Below are 20,403 nucleotides of genomic sequence, written 5' to 3'. Positions count from 1 at the left end.
GGATGCTGAATTTTATCAAATGCTTTTTCTGTATTGCCTGAGATAATCATATGATTTTTATCTTCTGTTTTGCTAATGTGATAAATTACATTGACTGATTTGTGGATGTTGATAAGTCCTATTTGATCATGGTGATATGTTTTTAATATATTATTGAATTTAGTTTGCTAATATTTTACTGAAGATTTTTTGTATCTATGTTTGTCAGGAATATTGGCTTATAATTTTCTTGTGGTGTTCTGGTCTAGTTTTGGTATCAGGGTAATGCTGACTTCATAATATGGGTTTGGAAGAGTTCTTGCTCTCTGATTTTTTGGAAGAGATTGAAAAGGATTAGTATTAATCCTTCTGTGAATGTTTTATAGAATTCCACCAGTGAAGCTGTCTGATCTTGGACTTTTGTTCCTTAGGAGGTTTTTGATTAAGATGGTTCAATCATCTTCAGTAATTGATCTGTTCAGGTAGTTGTTCCAATTTTTTCACATATAATTTTTCCTAGTAGTCTTTTATGATCCTTTGTATTTCTGTGGTAAAACTTGTACCATTTCTTTGATTTTTAATTCTATTTATTTGAGTCTTTTTTTTCCCCCTTTGTCTGGCTAATGTCTGCCATTTCTGTTATCTTTTCAAAGAACCAGCTCTTAGCTTTATAGATCTTTTTGTCTTTTTAGTCTTCATTGAGTTTATTTTTGCTCCAATCTTTATTATTTTCTTCTTTCTAATAACTTTGGGCTTTGTTCTTTTTCTGGTTCCTTGAAGTGTAAAGTTAGATTGTTTATTTGAGATGTTTCTTATTTTTAGAGGAAGGCATTTATCACTGTGAACTTCCTTCTTAGAACTGCTTTTGCTGGGGCGCCTGGGTGGCTCAGTGGGTTAAAGCCTCTGCCTTCAGCTCAGGTCATGATCTCAGGGTCCTGGGATCCAGCCCCGCATTGGGCTCTCTGCTCAGCAGGGAGCCTGCCTCCCCCTCTCTCTCTGCCTGCCTCTTTGCCTACTTGTGATTTCTGTCTGTCAAATAAATAGATTAAAAAAAAAAAAGAACTGCTTTTGCTGCATCCCATACATTTTGGTATATTACATTGCCATTTTCAGTTGTCTCAAGGTATCTTTTTTAATCCTCTTGATTTCTTCTTTGAAGAATTGGTTGTTTGATAGTATATTGTCTAATCTCCACTTATTGTTGAAATTTCATTTTCTTCTTCTAATTGATTTCTAGTTTCTTTTTTTTTTTTTAAGATTTTATTTATTTTTTGTCAGAGAGAAAGCGAGCGAGATCGAGCACAGGCAGACAGAGTGGAAGGCAGAGTCAAAGGGAGAAGCAGGCTCCCTGCGGAGCAAGGAGCCCAATGTGGGACTTGATCCCAGGACGCTAGGATCATGACCTGAGCAGAAGGCAGCTGCTTAACCAACTGAGCCACCCAGGCGTCCCTGATTTCTAGTTTCATATCATTGTGTTGGAAAAGATGCTTGACATGATTTTTTTTTAAACTGATACTTGCTATTTTCTTAGCAAGTGGTCATTTTTAGTCTTTTTTAAAAATTTTTTTATAAACATATAATGTATTATTAGCCCCAGGGGTACAGGTCTGTGAATCACCAGGTTTAGACACTTCACAGCACTCACCATAGCACCTACCCTCCCCAATGTCTATAACCCCACCACCCACTCCCTTCCCACCTCCCCCCGGCAACCCTCAGTTTATTTAGTGAGATTAAGTTTCATGGTTTGTCTCCCTCCCGTTCCCATCTTGTTTCATTTATTCTTTTCCTACCTCCCAAGGCCCCCTCATTGCTTCTCCACATCCTCATATCAAGGAGATTATATGATAGTTGTCTTTCTCCAATTGACTTATTTCGCTAAGCATAATACCCTCTAGTTCCATCCATGTCATTGCAGATGGCAAGATTTCATTTCTTTTGATGGCTGCATAGTATTCCATTGTGTGTGTGTGTGTGTGTGTGTGTGTGTGTGTGTATCTCACATCTTCTTTATCCATTCATCTGGTGATGGACATCTAGGTTCTTCCCATAGTTTGGCTATTGTGGACATTGCTGCTATAAACATTTGGGTGCATGTGCCCCTTCAGATCACGATGTTTGTATTTAGGGTAAATACCCAGTAGTGCAATTGCTGGATCATAGGGTAGCTCTATTTTCAATTTTTTGAGGATCCTCCATGCTGTTTTCCAGGGTGGTTGCACCAGCTTGCATTCCCACCAACAGTGTAGGAGGGTTCCCCTTTCTCCGCATCCTTGCCAGCATCTGTCATTTCCTGACTTGTTAATTTTAGTCATTCTTACTGGTGTGAGGTAGTATCTCATTGTAGTTTTGATTTGTATTTCCCTGATGCCGAGTGATGTGGAGCACTTTTTTCATGTGTCTATTGGCCATCTGGATGTCTTCTTTGCAGAAATGTCTGTTCATTGACACGATTTCTTAAGTCCATCTGGTCTAACATGTTGTTTAAGACTGATGTTTCCTTCTTGACTTTCTGTCTGGATAATCTATTCATTGATGTAAGTGGAATATTAAAGTCCCCTATGATTATTGTGTTGCTCTCTGTTTCTCCCTTTAAGGCTGTTTAATATTCAGCTTGAATATTTAGATGTTCCTGCATTGGGTACATAATGTTTACAATGTTATATCCTCATGTTGGATTGACCCCTTTTATCATTATGTAACATTCTTCTTTATCTCTTATTACAGTCTTTGTTTTAAAGTGTGTTTTGTCTGAAGTAAAATCCATTTTGTTTGATAGTCTAGTAATTTTTAAAAAGACTTTATTTATTTATTTGAGAAAGAGAGCACAAGCACAGGGGATGGGCAAAAGGAAAGGGAGAAGCTGAACAGGGAGCCCACATGAAACGGGACCCTGACTAAATAGGGAGCCCAATGGAGGGCTCCATCCCAGGTCCCCTGAGATCATGACCTGAGCCAAAGGCAGATGCTTAACCAACTGAGCCACTCAGGTGCCCTGATATGTCTAGTAGTTTTTAACTATCTATTGAACATTGTATATAATACAGTTTAGTGAGTAGAAATTGTTGTCTTCCTTTTAAAGGTATTTATGTTCAGTTCTGGCAGGCAGTTAAAGCCTTTATGGGTACTTTTTTTTTTTTCCTGTCTTCTTTAATTTCATTCACTCTTAGGACAAGCCATTTTAGTTTTTAACTCAGTTGATGCCCCTACCCCAAGGCAATGTGTTCACTCCTACTGCATAGTCTTTCTGGATTGTAGCTCAATCTGTGAGATACTCAATTAGGTCTCATTTTGGCTAAGCTGAGACTCCAGTGCCTTCTACTACTATATGAACTTACTGTCATCATTCAGCCTTCAGCCTTACAGCTGGTGATTTCTGTTCAGTTTTTCGACCTTTCCCTGTGTGTGTGACACCTCACATTTGTCTGTGGACCTGTGGTGAATCTTCACATAGACTTCTTCCCCAATGCCCTCCTCACAATATACATATACACAGCTTCTTGTCAGTACTTTTCATCATCAATTCCAGCTTGTTCTAATATTTGCCTCCTCAGTCAGCAAAAGAGCTTCTTTATTTGGTCTCACTGCTCTGAAGTGGTAAACTGCATTCAGACAAAAAACCCCTGTGATGTAGGCTCACCAGGTATGTTTCCCTTCTCTCATAGTAAGGTTTAAAAACAAGTGCTTCCTATGTATTGTCTAGTTTTATGATATTTTTCTGTGGGAGAACAGTTTATTATAAATTACTCTGTAATGTACCCTATATTGACCTACTATTCTTACTTTTGAAAGTAAAATAGGTCCATGTAACTCTAAGTATGTGTTCAGTTTTACCACTTGTTACTTCAGATTTCACTTCTTCAGATTCGTGCTAACTCTGGCAAAAACTCTTCTAAGCCCTACACACATTACCTCATTTAACCCTTATCCAATAAGATAGGTATGAGCCTGAATTACAAAGCAATTGTATGGTTTGCATAGGTTCACAAAGCTGCTAAATGGGAGAAATATATATTCTAACAGTTGAGTCTGTGCTCTTTTTTTTAAATTTTTAATTTTTTAAAAAAAGTACGTAATTTTAAAAATTTTAGTTATGTATTTGAAAGAGAGAGAGACATAGTGAAAGAGGGAACACAAGCGGGGGGAGTGACAGAGGGAGAAGCAGGCTTCTCACAGAGCAGGGAGCCCCATGTGGGGCTGGATCCTAGAACTCTGGGATCATGACCTAAGTCAAAGGCCGACACTTAATGGCTGAGCCACCCAGGTGCCCCCAGAATCTGTGTTCTTAGCATTTTGTATTCTGCAAAATAAATAATTTTTATAACTTTAATACCTAGCCAGTAAATAAGTGGTCATTGATTTATGATTATTTTTCTTTCTCTGTAATTACCCTCTATAATGATTTTTATTGTTTATTTTCTATAGATCTTACAAGTGCCATTAGGTGGTTTGATGCATGCTATTCTCTCCATGAATTGTCTATCACTGGAAACCCACTTCTTCAAGAAATAAACTGGAGGTAAGAAGCATTGTTGCACCCTATTATATACTTTATTATAGTTGCAGAGAACACAATCTGATGAAAATTGTTCATGTATATTCATTGCTTGGGAAAAGGTAACAAAAATAATTTAAAGGTTATTCAAAATAAGAAATTTTTGCAATATTACTTTTAAAAATATCTTCAACCTAAAATAATTTTTGCAAATGTATGAGCTATGCAAATTTAAAATGATTATTTTGATCCATACCATTGATTATGGGACAATTTTAGTATAAGATTAACTTGGGGCTTGTATTTATAGAAAATGCATTTATTGGGAATTACTTTTCTTCACATGTTATCTAAATCACATAGCTCGCTACTTAAAATTATTTTTTTCTGTCAGTAACTCAAAAGAGACTTGATGTCAATTAAAGTATGACTTGTAAGGTTTTGTGAATCCATGCCTCTCTTTGAAATATTGCAGTGCCTAGATGTAATAGAAAATAAAATGCTAAAAAAAAAATAAAATGCTTTGTAATATTTTAGATGAATTTTCTTCTTTAAAAAATGTTTCTAGGGCGCCTGGGTGGCTCAGTGGGTTAAGCCGCTGCCTTCGGCTCAGGTCATGATCTCAGAGTCCTGGGATCGAGTCCCGCATCGGGCTCTCTGCTCAGCGGAGAGCCTGCTTCCCTCTCTCTCTCTGCCTGCTCTCCATCTACTTGTGATTTCTCTCTGTCAAATAAATAAATAAAATCTTTAAAAAAAAAAAAATGTTTCTAAACTGAAATTCTCATACTGTGCTAACATCATTTTCCCCCAAATCGACCAGCATCTTTGTTTCCTGATGAGCATTTTTGAGATAAGTTTCATACAACAAACTTTGTCAGTTTTATTTATGAGTATGAATATTATATATAAACCACCACAAGTAAGATATTAACATTTGTACCACCTTAAAAAATATTATGTTATGCACCTTTGCAGTCAGTTGGGTCCCTCAGACTTTAAAAGTATCTCCTCTTTGGGACACCTGGGTGGCTCAGTGGTTTGGGCTGCTGCCTTTGGCTCAGGTCATGATCTCAGGGTCCTGGGATCGAGCCCTGCATCGGGCTCTCTGCTCTGCAGGAAGCCTGCTTCTCTCTCTCTCTCTCTCTCTCTGCCTGCCTCTCTGCCTACTTGTGATCTCTGTCTGTCAAATAAATAAATAAAATCTTTAAAAATAAAAAAAAAAGTATCTCCCTACTCTTTAATGGATTTCATTGTTTCTGATGAGAAGTCTGCTGACATTCTCTTTGGAGACTTCTTCTTTTTTTTTTTTTTTTTTTTTAAAGATTTTATTTATTTATTTGTAAGAGAGAGAGAGAGTGAGAGCAAGCACAGGCAGACAGAGTGGAAGGCAGAGTCAGAGGGAGAAGCAGGCTCCCTGCGGAGTAAGGAGCCCGATGTGGGACTCGATCCCACGACCCTGGGATCATGACCTGAGCCGAAGGCAGCTGCTTAACCAACTGAGCCACCCAGGCGTCCCTCTTTGGAGACTTCTAAAGTTTATCTTATCAGTGGTTTTCAGCACTTTGATTATACTGTGGTTTGCTGTGGTTTTATATAGATTTACTCTTCTTAAGATCTATTGAACCCTTGAATCTGATGAATTTGTCATTTCCATAAAATTTAGAAATTTTTCGCCCATTATTTTTTCACACATTTTTCCTGCCTCCTTCCTCTCTTGTACAACTAGGATGCCAATTTCACCAATATCAGATCACTTGATATATTCTAGAAGTTGCTATTTCTCTGTTCTTCTATCTATTATGCCTTTTTTCTGCCTGTAGTTCACTCTAGACAGTTATTGCTGTATCTTCAGACTTTCTGATATTTTCCTCTAACATATTTATTTTGTTGTTAAGTCCAGACTTAATAATTCAGATACTATGTTTTTCATCTGTAAAAATTTCATTTACTTTTTTTTAATATCTGCAGTTTTTCTCCTAATCATGCTCATGTTTTCCTGAATCACCTTGAACATATGAAGAATATTTGTAATAGCTGTTTCAAAATCCTTGTCTGCTGGTTTCATTATCTGTATCGTTTGGGGTCTAGTTTTGTTGATTTTTTCCCCCAATTCTAGCTCATGTTGCTCTGCTTCTTGCACGCTTGGTCAATTATGATTATATTCTGGACACCTTAAATTTGGTACTGTTGATTTCTTAGTTTTGTTCTTTTTCTTTAGGCAACATCTATTTTGCTTCTGATGTACAGCAGCTAAGTTACTTGAAATTAGTGAGATGCTTTTAAAGTTCGTTTTTAAGTTCTGTTAGGGAAATCTCAAAGAAATCTTTAGACTAGTACCAGTTTAGCTTTTCTGCCCTGGCACTGACTCCCCGGTGCCTCTTATAGATATCCTTTCACCTTTGGCTGTTAAGAATTATTCCTGGCCCTATATGGATTCCTGTTAATTTTCTACCTCTTGCTTCTCTCTGGTTCTTGTCCTTGGACTTACATATGTGGTTTTCTCTTATACATCCTCAGAGCATTACTCATTTACCCAAGTCCAGATGAATTAAATCCCAGAATTCTGAAAGACCTTGCATATGTCCCCTCCTCTAGTACTGCTGATTCTGATCTGATCTTCTCTCTTTTTATGTCTAGCAGCATTCATTTGTAAAACAGTTTAACATGATTTATTGTACATTTGACATTTGTATCATATAAAGTCATGGGTACATGAAGACAGAAGAAGTCAAAAATAGACAGGACTTATAGCCTAATTTAGCAAGATAAGTTTGGTAACACACTAAGTATAGAGAAAGGCAAATATGTACTGAAATTCAGGTGGAAAATCTGTTTCAGAATCCTCAGAGTTCGGATCAAATCTGTTAATCTTATCAGTTTGACCAGGTAGTAAAAATAAGACATTTATGAATAAAATATAGACAAGGAAGGATGCATCATTGAAAAGAAAGTTGTGATATCTGATCCTAGGGCCGAAGCAGTTGATTCTTTGTCCTGATTTGGTTGTTCTATGATGGGTGGACACAGGCAGGAAGATCCTGTTTCTGAAGACTTCCGAGGGAATGTATGTTATGGTAGAGCCAATGATCTGGTCATGTTTAAAATTCCTATATCTGACTTAATCCACTTGTAGAACAAGATAAGAGAGTCTAGGAAGTAGTCTCTTTCCTTTCCTTGTCTGAGGCCACTGCAAACCTCTGATACTCTCTTTCCATAAGTATTGATTTCCTGAATTTGTTAATTGGTCTTTCGTTAAGAAAACAGTATTTTTTTTTTTTTTTAGAAAATAGCATTTTTATACCAAGTCAAATACTTGTATAATTTGCTACTTTTTGATAGCTTGTGTAGAGTTATTATCTTTGCCAGAAAATGTTTTTCTATTTTCTTTAAAGCTCAATTTCTACATAAATTTCTAAAGTTACACTATTTTTTAGGGAAACCTGGTATGTTTTTACATGTTTTAAATAGAACTTGTCAACTTCTACTTTAAAAACATCTGTTTCTAGGTGCCATTTAAGCTGTGTAGTATAGAGGAAAGACTATCACCCAGTGAAGTGGTTTTCAAAAGTGTATCTCTAGACAAGCAACTTCATCATCACTTGGACACTTGTTAGAAATGCAAAATCTTGGACTTTGTCCATATTCATTTAATCAGAAACTAGGGATGATGTTTAGTAATCTGTGTTTCTTCTTCTTCTTCTTTTTTTAAAGATTCTATTTATATGACAGAAAGAGACAGTGAGAGAGGGAACACAAGCAGGGTGAGTGGGAGAGGAATAAGCAGGCTTCCCTCTGAGCAGGGAGCCCAATGTGGGGCTCGATCCCAGGACCTTAGGATCATGACCTGAGTTGAAGGCAGACGGTTAATGACTGAGCCATCCAGGCGTCCCAGTAATGGGTGTTTAAATAAGCCCTTTGAATGATTGATGCATGCTAAAGTTTGGAAATCACTGTGTTTTTAAACAAGGACATCCTATTCTTGCCATATACTGTGTGATCCTGGACAAGTAACTACTTAACTATGTCTCTGAAACTCACTGGTAAAATGAAATAATAATGGTACCTATCTTATGGGGGTAGTTATGATAATCGAATGGGATAAGACACATACTTTGTTGGGCACAATTCCTGGAACATGGTAAACATTCAGAAATCTATTTTCCATGCGAAGGCTAACCACACTATAGGCTCTCATTAAATCACCAAATATTCAGTCTATGCCTACTATATCCAGCCATTGTCCCAACATTTTGGACACTATAAAGGAAATTCTGTGCACTCCATGATTTTAAACCATGTTTATAATCTTGATAGGATATAAAATGTATGCAACAAATAATAGCCATGAAAACCAATAGTGACAGCAAACCCTGTCATAGTGTTTACCTTGTGCCCAGCACTATTCTCATTTAATATTTACAATATGCCTGATAAAGTAGCTAGCTAGTATTCCCATTTTACAGGGGAAACAGAGTCATAAAAAGGCTAAATAACATGCTCACAGCTAGCTAATGGAAGACCCAGAATTCAAACCCATGAAATCTGGCTTCAGTTTGTGCTCTTTGACTCGTACATTTCAATACCTAATACCAAGGTCAGATGATTATTGTAGGCAACACATATGCTTTAGAAACCCTGCTTTAATTTACTGTGATGAAGAAAAAAATATCTTTGCTGCAGAGTCAGACTTTGGGTTAAACATCAAAAGTTTGATAAGATTTAAAAATCAAGTTAAAAAGGGAAAAAAACACCCCACTTCCGATAGAGGAAATATCAATGAAAAGGAACGAATGTGAAGGGCAGGGTTAGGCTCTGGTCTACTCAGGTGTAAAGGAGACAGATATGGGGGAAATATCTTTGGAAGGAAATAAGAAATCAAGTGCATGCATTTACAGTCGGTCAGAGAATGGCCTACCATCTAGACATATTACTCCACAGCAACTCTGAGTTGGATTCTGTAATTATTATTCCGATTTTACAGAGTTATCTACTGAAGCTTGGATTCCTTGTGATTTACCCAGCTGTGATGTAAGTGTCAGGGAAGGGATTTGAGTTCTAAAGCCTGAAATTTAAATACTCTACTTTACTGTGCCACATGATATATTGCCACTAGATTGTGAACAAGTCTCCTTTATCCAGTGGTCATGTAGAGACCCTGTAGCATACTAGAAATATGTATGGACCTTGTGAATAAACTGGTCAGGTGCATCTAGTTCCACCACTTCCTAGCTGTTTGCCTTGCACAAATTACTTAATCTAGCTGTGTCTCAGTGTCTTCACAATCATAATAATAGTAGCTACCTCAGGATTTATCCATTAAGGTAATATAGGTTGTACCACACAACAATGAACCCAGAGATTTATGTGGTTTCATAAATAGGAGCTTATTTATTGCTTATATTGTATCTGATATAAGTTTGGCCTCTCTAATCTAAGCAGACTCAGAAACTAAGGATACTTCCATTTTGTGGTTCTGTGTCATGTGACTTCAATGTAATGTGACTTTTTAAGGTAGTAGATTCTGGTGCGGGAGGGGAAAGAGGCCACAAAGAAAGAATAATGGACATTTAACCAGTCTGCTCTCAAAAGTGGCGTTGATCTCTCCTCTCATATTCTACTAGCTGTAACCAGTCATAAGGTCTAACTAACTGCAGAAGAGGCCAGGAAATGTAGAGAAGAACACAGCCACCAGAGTACGCCAATAGTCTTTGTGAGGAATAAATATGTTGCTGCATAAAGCAATTTATAGTAGTGCCTAGCATATAGCACAGTTGGCAAATGTTAGCCACTGTTTTTAAGGACCTATAGAGAAATTTTGAATAGTTGTATGAAAAGGAAAATAGTGTTTGGGGAAGATTTTTTTTTTCAGTAGCAAAGTGATAAGAGATTAGGGAAAGTAGCCAAATTAAATAGAGTCCAGGCATTAGAAGAGGGCTATGGTTTCACTTATTTGTGGAGCTTAACAAATAACATGGAGGACATAGGGAGATAGAGAGGAGAAGGGGAGTTGAGGGAAATTGGAGGGGCAGATGAACCATGAGAGACTATAGACTCTGAAAAACAATCTGAGGGTTTTGAAGGGGCAGGGGGTGGGAGGTTGGGGAAGCTAGGTGGTGGGTAATATGGAGGGCACATATGGCATGGAGCACTGAGTGTGGTGCATAAACAATGAATTCTCATATTCAAAAGAAATTTAAAAAAAAGGATGATCTAGGGAAAATAAATAAATAAATAAAAATAAAATCTTAAAAAAAAAGAGGGCTAAAATTAAGTAGTGGAAGTGGTCACAGATTATTGTATAGATTCTTCTAGTTTAGAGCTAGAAGAGCGTGAAAATTTCCATACACAAGGAAGAGTAATTATATCTAAATAATTACTAAGTAATCTTCTTGGCAAGTGGTATTATTTATAATGAAAGTATCTGATGGTTTGTTTTTACATAGATATTTTTATTTTCCTAGGTAACTATATGTGTGTGTGTGTATGTGTGTGTATAGAATATGTATGTATAATATATATGTATATGATATATATATGACATACATATGTCATAGATGACCAAAATTATTTATTGAAGGAATACATTACAGAATTTTACACTATAATATGTAAAAACTTGAAAAAAAAGCATGTTTCAGACCCTCTCATTTTTCTATTGAATTTTTAAAATTTCTCTTTAGTGATTGAAAGTGTTATTACCTATAAATTGACAATTGATCTTATTATTGATTTGTAGTAATTATCAATGGCAGTTCTACAGCTAGGGTACTTTGACTTTTAGGGATCCATAATGTTTGTCAAGTTCCTCATGTTTCCTGAAAAACTGATCTCAGGACAAATTACTAAGGACCCCCTAAATATGTGCCTAGACTTCTTGCCAGCTGAGAAAAGGACTCTCTCATTTGACATAGAAGTAGTAAAGATCTCCATCTAGATATACTAGCTCAAGTTCTGGGGCTGTGTTTTTCTTACATTAGGGTTTAAAACCCTAGTCCCCAGGTTTAGGCCTCCTCATTTTCATTTATTTTTATTATTTTATTTTGTTTTTTAAGATTTTACTTATTTATTTGAGAGGTAGAGTGGTACATAAACAATAAATCTTGGAAAACTAAAAAAATAAAATTTAAAAAAAATCTAAAAAAAAAGAAAGTGAGAGCAAGAGAGAAAGAGAGAGAACGCTCGAGGGGAGTGAGCAGAGGGAGAGGATCAGGCAGAGCACCAAACCTAACATGGGACTTGATCCCAGGACACTGAGATCATGACCGAGTTGAAATCAAGAGTCAGAAGCTTAGCCAACGGAACTACCAAGGTGCCCCTTTGGGTCCTCATTTTTAGAAAGCAAATCTTAGAGTGAAACTTCCCATACAAAAAGTGGGTGTAACTATGTCCAAAAGTCTCTGCTTGGCAGGCCATTTTTGTTTTTAGGTATATGTCTTTATTTTCCTCAGTAGCTATATAGACCAAATCTATGATGACAAACAGAAATAAGTGGTTGTGCCCATCATTCGGAGCAAGTTCTTTTGCGGGGGAGCATGGTTTTTCTATTAGGCGTTGAGCAAATAGAACATGAATTTTCTTGCTGATTTGATATCAGTTCCATTTAAACAGCTGCCATGTCACCAGTTGCAGTAACTAGAAACAAACCTATATATCCTGAATAATCTTTGAATTTATTTATTTATTTTTTGCATGAAGAATAAACAGTTTGTTGAATCAAATAGGCTGAAAGAGAAATATATTGATATAAATCTATTTACATTTATAAAGATAAATATGCACATTTTACTACTATACTACTAAGTATATATATATATAGTTATATATATATATATATACATAGTACTACTAAGTATATATATATACTTATATATATAGTACTACTAAGTATATAAGTATATATATATACATGTATATATATACTTAGTACTATGTATATATATACTTAGTACTAAACTAATACATAATATACTAACTAAATATATATACTTTACAGTTTAAAAGAAAATATTTAGTTAGAAATAATATTGAAAGAAAAAATTAGTACTTATAGATGTACAATTATTTAGGTATTAGAATTTTTATGTTTAAATGAACTTTATTAGACTAGACTCATACCAACTTGAAAATTTTGCTTATCAAATTTCACTTTGATCAGTTGGCCTAATACAGCTTTCATAATTTCAAGAAGAGATTTAGTTATCTAAAGGGTATAAAATCCAGTAATCCATAAAATATGGATTTGTTAATGAAAGGATCGAGTCAAACTTTAAGCAGTATATTCCAATGAACTTTACATAACCCCTTGATACCAACAAAAGGATTAGTTATAGATTTTCCCAATTGGCTTCTTACTTTTATGTCGGGCCAGTGATAACATGGACAAAACTGATGTACTAAAAAATTCTCTTTTTAAAACTTAATCTACAGACTTAGTTTGGAATCTCCTTTGGGATTGTGTTTCGTTCATTAATGATGAATAGAGTCTCTTAAGTGACAGAATATTCACCAGGAAGTTTTCACTAAATGAAATATTGATTCAGCCCTTTGCTAGGAGGAGCCCAGCTGGAAAAACTAATGTTGAGATCTCACAGTATTCTTATACTTCATTTCCAATATGAATCAACTTTTTACAGCACTTTCTAATATATTCATCATAGACTCTTATAAGGCTACATTTGAACTTAAAGCCAACCCATTGCATTACTAATTTATACAGATCTGAGAACTATTCTTTAAAAAAATAAATTATTTTAAAAAAATATGTTGAACTTGAAACACTAACTCAAATGTTTATATTTATCATATAAATCACAAATTTCAAGATATTGTCATAGTCTTGAATATCTAAACAAGCTAAATTTTTACATCCAAAGAAATTTCAAATATTCTGACTCAAACTGAGAACATTTTTATATAAAGGTGATGAATTATAACATCAAAATATTTTCGATGTGAAAATTCAAGTCCTGTTGAGCCACATTCTCTATAATTATTTCCTGTAGCTATAATATTGTACATAATGATATCTATATCAATAGCCATATCTAAAATATAGTATTTGATGGCAAAATTATCATTTTTTTTCCCTTGTTGATCTGGTTAGTTAACATCCAAACAGCTTCCACATAATGCCATTTGTAATATCTAGAAACAAACCTAATGTCCTTTATTGCCTTTGGATTTACTTATTTTTCATTATTTTAATTGTCCAGAGCACAAACAGTTGTATTAAATACAATTTGCTGGTAGTAAAATATTGATATTTCCATTAATATGATAAAGCAAATTATTATATTTTTGCTTCTAAGATTATATTAGGTTATTTAGTTAAAATGGCTCCTTATTTTGTCAGCAATTATTTCTGAGTAGAAAGCTGATTTCTCTGTATATGTGATACATCCTCTGTAACTGTAGTGTTACAAGAATACTTTTCCAAGACAGTTTCATATCATTTACACAAAACCAATGGCAATGTTAATCAGTAAGCAGATCATGGGAATATAACTGTCCAGGTCCACAATATCTCTTATTTTAGTAAATTCTCTGACATATAGAACATGCTACAAGTTTTCAAGTAAGCTATATTTTTCTTGAAAATTTAAAACAATTATGAATGATTAGAACTTCAGTTCAACCTGGAGCATCTCTGATTTCATTATTTTTATTTCATTATTTTTTAAAGATTTATTTATTAATTTATTTAAGAGAGAACATGCACATATATGCACATGAAAGGGAGGGTTAGGGGAAACAGTGGAAAAGGGAGAGGGGAAGCAGACTTCTGCTGAGTGCAGAGCCTTGATGGCCTGATGTGGGGCTGAATCTCAAACCATGACCTGATCTGAACCATCCAAGTCACATGCTTAACTTAATCACCTCAGCCATCCAGGCGCCCTGAGCATCTCTGATTTTAGCACAACTCCTTGTAGTCTATTTTCCTCCCAATGCAATAGTTCTTAATTCTTTAAGGTACATAAAAAAGGCTATATTTTAAAAATGCAAATTCCCCAGATCCCACCAGCAGAGGTCTTTGAGCATAACTGAATCTAAAAAAGCATCCCAGATATCACTAATACAGTAGTTCAAGGATAGTCTTTTCAGAAACACTGCCCTGCAGGGTTGAAGATACACAGAGGGATCTAACCTTGAATTCCCATTCTAGTGGAACTAGAGAGTGACTAAGATAAAAAATAAATGTTTGAGACCTGTGGCTCTCATGAAAACAGTATGAATATTTTCTTCCTTTTGTTGACACCTCATTAAATAGGCAAAATAAGACCTGAAAGATGGCTGTTCAAGAGAGTCCTAGTTTTACTTCATCTGCATTATCACTGTGGGTCCAGGGTCCTGTTGAAAAGTTTTATAGGCCCAATAGCTTACTGTTATTTAACCAGAAATGACTGAACAAAAAAAATAAATCAGGTTTAACTAACTCTTAAGAGATCCAATTTACAGTAAGGAAATCTGCCTTATCTAACTTTTCTTGTAAGATATACCTATTCAAAGACCAAAGCCCGCTATTAGCATACCTCATTCCTTTGCTGGCTGGGTCCATTCTGGAGACCAAGCTATCAGACAGCAATTTGATTGGTACACAAAGAATTAGAACTGCTGGCTACTGTCTAAGGCTAGTTCCATCAAATTATTGAAGGCTTATGTTTGCTTTCTGTATTTTAGGAGATATGATCTAAAGAAATAAAATCATTAATAAGATTAGAGCATCTTTTAAAAACTGTCATGAACACCTATATAGTTTTAATTTTTAGTACTCTTTATTACTACATTTCTAAAGCATCTTTACTTAATACCTGGCATTTTATAGCTTTAAATAAGTTTGACATTATAGTTATTTTTGAAGAAAACTTGATCGGGTACTTTGAGGGAGATTTAGAATGCAATGTAGTTTCATTAGTAATGTAATAAATAATTTGGTAGGATAGAATATGGATAGTTAATATCTCCATATTTTAATTATTATCAGATTGAGGGTTTTTTTAAAGGATTTTATTTATTTATTTGACAGACATCACAAGTAGGCAGAGAGGCAGGCATAGAGAGAGGAAGGGAAGCGAGTTTCCTGCTGAGCAGAGAGCCCGATGGACGGACGCGGGGCTTGATCCCAGTACCCTGAGATCATGACCTAAGCCGAAGGCAGAGGCTTTAATCCACGGAGCCACCCAGGCGCCCCATCAGCTTCAGTTTTAGAGATTAACCTTTCTTTGCATTAATGATAACTTCAGTCAAAGACTTTGTATTTAATGTTATACCTATTTTATTACCTCTGATTACTTCATTACCTCTGTGTTGAATAGCTATTATCTTAATGAGCATTCTGCTTTTGAGCACATCTTAAAATGAATTGAAACAGAAATATAATATATGTTACTTATTTAACCCTTTGTGGTAAGTGTTGTAGTTTATGATAGGAGAAATATTGATACCTTCAAGCCTAAAAAAAAGCGTTACAAAGATCAAAATATACAGAAGCAAATTTTCACTTGATCTTAGTCAAGAGGCCAGGAAATGATGGACCCAAGTTTTCATAACTAGCTTAAACTCTTTAGCATTGTAAAATGTCTAATAATTACCTTGAAGAACAAAATCTATTTGTGTTCCCTCTTTCCTTATTTAAATATCTGTAAGAAAAAAAGGTCTTATTTCTCAGAGAGTGAAGGGATGTGAAGGTGTGAAATTAATCATGCGTCCCCAGTAAATGAAAAACTGTGGTGTTTTTCTTCTCTTTTTTTGCTTTAATTTAAGGAGATATATTTATACCTTTCTTGTGATTATCTTTTATTAAGAACTAGCAAGATTGTAACTATATGTAGTGATGTGTTATGACTTTAGTTAACCTTTAGAATTTGTGCCTTTAGTGGACTACATCCCATTTATATATATATTATATATAAATATATCAAAATGTAAATTATCTATGAATTATTTATATAGATATATAAAATTATGTTTTACAACCGTGTTTATATAAATGGATATGTCCACCCTTACTATACCATCTAGGTTGAAGGATTAACTGACTGGAGCTTTCCTTCTCAAACCTTAGCATTTTATTTTTATTTATTTATTTTTAAAAGATTTTATTTTTTATTTGACAGTCAAAGATCAAAAGTAGGCAGAGAGAGGGAGGAAGCAGGCTCCCCACTGAGCAGAGAGCCTGATGCTGGGCTCAATCCCAGGACCCTGAGATCATGACCTGAGGCAAAGGCAGAGGCTTTAACTCACTGAGCCACCCAGGCGCCCCAAACCTTAGCATTTTAGTAATCTTATCTTGCCATCCTTCATTTAGTTTTTAGAAACTAAGCTTATTTTGTTTTGTTTTATTTTAATTCGAAAACTTTTTTTAAAAAGATTTCATTTATTTATTTGACACAGAGAGAGAGAGAGAGAGAGAGAACACACAAGCAGGGGAGAGCAGCAGGCAGCGGAAGGGGGAGAAGCAGGATCCCCTCTGAGCAGGGAGCCCAATGTGGGTCTCCATCTCAGGACCCTGGGATCACGACCCAAGCTGAAGGCAAACACTTAACTGACTGAGCCACTGAGGCACCCCTAAAAAATCTTTATTTTTTAGAGAAAGTCAAGTTAGCAAAATTAAACAAAAAAATATAGAGAATACCCACATACACCCTGTTCCCACAGATGAACAACCTCCCCCACTATCAACATCCTGCACCAAATTTGTATACTTATTATAATTGGTGAACCCACACCAACACATCATTATCACCTGAAGTCCATACTTTACATTAGAGTTCATTCTTGGGGTTGTGTATTCTATAGGTTTTGACAAATGTATGATGACATGTATCCACTATTGTGCAGTATTATATTGAATAGTTTTACTGTCCTAAAAATGGTTGGTGCTTTGCCTATTCATCCCACCCTCCACCTTAATCCCTGGCAACTACTGATCTTTTTGATGTCTCTATAGTTTTGCTTCTTTCGAGAATTTCACATAGTTGGAATTGTATAGCATGTGACCTATCAGATTGTCTCCTTTCACTTAGTAATATGCATTTAAGATTCCTCCATGTCTATTCATGGCTTGATAGCTCATTTCTTTTTAGCGCTAAGTAATATTCCTTCATATGGATGTAAAAGTTTATTTATTCTTTTACCTACCGAGGGACATCTTGGGTGTTTCCAGGTTTTGGCAATTACAGGTAAAGCTGCTATAAATGTCTGTGTGGAGATTTTGGAGCAGACATAATTTTTAAGTAATTTGGGTATATCCAAGGAGCACATTGCTGGATTAAAGTAAAAGTAAGAAATCACCAAACTGTCTTCCAATGTAGCTACACTGGTTCTGCATTTCCACTAGCAGTGAATGAGTTTCTGTTTCTTCACATCCTCACCAGCATTTGGTGGTATAAGCATTTTGGATTGGAATTCTAATATGTAGATAATAGTATCCTATTATTTTATTTTCATTTTTATTAATATCTTATTTTAATTCATAGTTGTCTAATGACAAATGATGTTGAACATCTTTCATATGCTTACTTGCCATCTGTATTTCTTCTTTGGTGAGGTGTTAAGGTTTTGGGCCCATTTTTTAATTGGTATATTTATTTTCTTATTGTTGAGGTTTTTTTTTTTTACAATTTTATTTATTTATTTGAGGGAGAGAGAGAGAGAGAGAATGAACAGACGGAGAGGGAGAAGCAGATTCCTAGTGAGCAGAGAGCCCCATGTGGGGCTTAAGACAGATGCTTAACCAACTGAGCCACCTAGGCACCTTTCTTATTGTTGAGTTTTAAAAAATATATATATATATTTTTTAATTTTTTATTTTTTATAAACATATATTTTATCCCCAGGGGTACAGGTCTGTGAATCACCAGGTTTACACACTTCACAGCACTCACCAAATCACATACCCTCCCCAATGTCCATAATCCCACCCCCTTCTCCCAAACCCCCTCCCCCCAGCAACCCTCAGTTTGTTTTGTGAGATTAAGAGTCACTTATGGTTTGTCTCCCTCCCAATCCCATCTTGTTTCATTTATTCTTCTACCCACTTAAGCCTCCATGTTGCATCACCACTTTTTTTATATTTTTGGATAACAACCCCTTTATCACATATTTTTTCCTAGTATGTGGCTTGTCTTCACATTCTCTTGACACTGTCTTTCACAAGTTTAATTTTAATGAAATCCAGCTTATCAATTCTTTCTTTCTTGAATTGTGTCTTAGGTGTTATATCTAAAAATTCATCATTATACCAGTGTCATCTAGATTTTCTCCTGTGTTATCCTCTAGAAGTTTTATAGTTTTGCATTTTATGTTTAAGTCTGTCACCCATTTTGAGTTAAATTTTCTGAAGAGTACAGAGTCTGTGTCTGTCTGTCTGTATATATGTATATATTTATTGGCATGTAGATGTCTAATTGTCCCAGCATCATTTATCTTGTATTGTATTGCCTTTGCTTCTTTGTCAAAGATTAGTTGCAACTAGTCTGTTCATGGGGATCTGCTTCTGGGCTCTCTCTTCTGTTCCACTCATCTCTTTGTCTATTCTTTTGTCAATACCATACTGTCTTGATTACTGTGGCTTCACAATAAGTCTGAAGTCAAAAGTGTTAGTCTTCCAGCTTTGTTCTTTTTTCTTAAATATAGAATTGGCTATTCTGGTGTTTTTTTTTTTTTTTGCCTCTTTTTATAAACTTTAGGATCAGTCTGTTGATATTCAAAATATTACCTTACTAGTACTTTTTGGAATTACATTGAGTCTATAGATCAAGTTGAGAAGAATTGATTTCTTGACAATATTGAACTTCTTATCTCTGAAGATATCATCACTGGGCATCATTCTTCCATTTATTTACTTCTTTGATATCTTTCATCAGTTTGTACTTTTCCTTTTAGGAAATGAAAGTTTTTAACTAAGGGGTTTTATTCATTTAAGGACTCCATTTTACCCCTGTGATCATTAGTGGCCTTGTAAAAGAGGCCTGCAGTACCCTTGTGAAAGGTTTGGCAAGTACTTATAAATGGCTAGGTTTGGTGGACAGCTTTTGCTATCTGACTTGTTTTTTCACAGAATTAGGCTTTTAAATTGAACAGACTTTTGCTGATACCTCAAAGATTTGTATTATTATAATCCTTAGCAAGACTCAGGAAGGAATATAAGTTTATATTTTTCAGTCATGATAAACAGGGTGATCTCTTACTGATCTTGTTTTAGCCCTATTCTTAAGTATATTTTACCAAGAGAAGCAATCAGAATTTACCTCTACTTCTAAAATAAACATCAAATTTCAGTAAGATTATTATATACCATCTTTTTAAAAGAGTGTATCTGATATTATTCTTTATATAGTGTAAACCTTTATTTACTCCCAGCCCAAGTTTCCAGCTGCTTAAATTTCTCATTTGTGTTAAGAAGAAAATGGTTAAATGTTTGTTAAGTCTCTAAACCCTAACTTTGTACATGATATGATACTATAACATTTTTTTAACAAGTTTAAGAGTATAATTTTCTCTACAAAGTTAACAGCATTTTCTGAGATATACCCTGCTCTTACATTGTTTAAGTAATAGGTACGTGGTTATTTTAGATATAAACTCTCCTTTCCAAGATGATTAATTTTTTTCCTGCTTTCAATAGGGATTTTCTACTTAAAGTATTACCAGCTCTAAGAATCCTCAATGGCAAAATGCTAAACTCTTATTCAGAAAGGCACACTGAAGAACACTATGAGCCAGAATTAGGACGTTTTGTGATACTTTGTCAGTCTCAGATTCAAGAATTCAACTCACTGGTTGAAAGCTATATTAATGGAAAAGGGTAAGACTGTTCACTTCTCCATGTCATAATTTAAGGAAATAATTCAATTATGTATGTAATTTAAAAATACTCTGATTAACACAGTGACAAATTTTTTGGATTAAGACTGTGTGTTTTAGGGATA

At 35.0% G+C, this 20,403-nt stretch overlaps 1 protein-coding gene across 1 annotated transcript in view; it reads left to right on the top strand.

The window, feature by feature from the left end:
- Positions 1–20,403, top strand: part of LRRIQ1 (leucine rich repeats and IQ motif containing 1) — a 198,602-nt gene that overhangs the window by 57,802 nt on the left and 120,397 nt on the right. The window contains 2 exon segments of the mRNA XM_059404457.1: positions 4,405–4,498; positions 20,100–20,279. Of these exon segments, the coding sequence (XP_059260440.1) occupies positions 4,405–4,498; positions 20,100–20,279 (274 nt within the window).

The sequence above is a fragment of the Mustela nigripes genome, chromosome 6 (genome assembly GCF_022355385.1).
Source record: "Mustela nigripes isolate SB6536 chromosome 6, MUSNIG.SB6536, whole genome shotgun sequence".
NCBI classification, from domain to species: domain Eukaryota; kingdom Metazoa; phylum Chordata; class Mammalia; order Carnivora; family Mustelidae; genus Mustela; species Mustela nigripes.
This window is presented reverse-complemented; position numbering and strand designations above follow the sequence as displayed.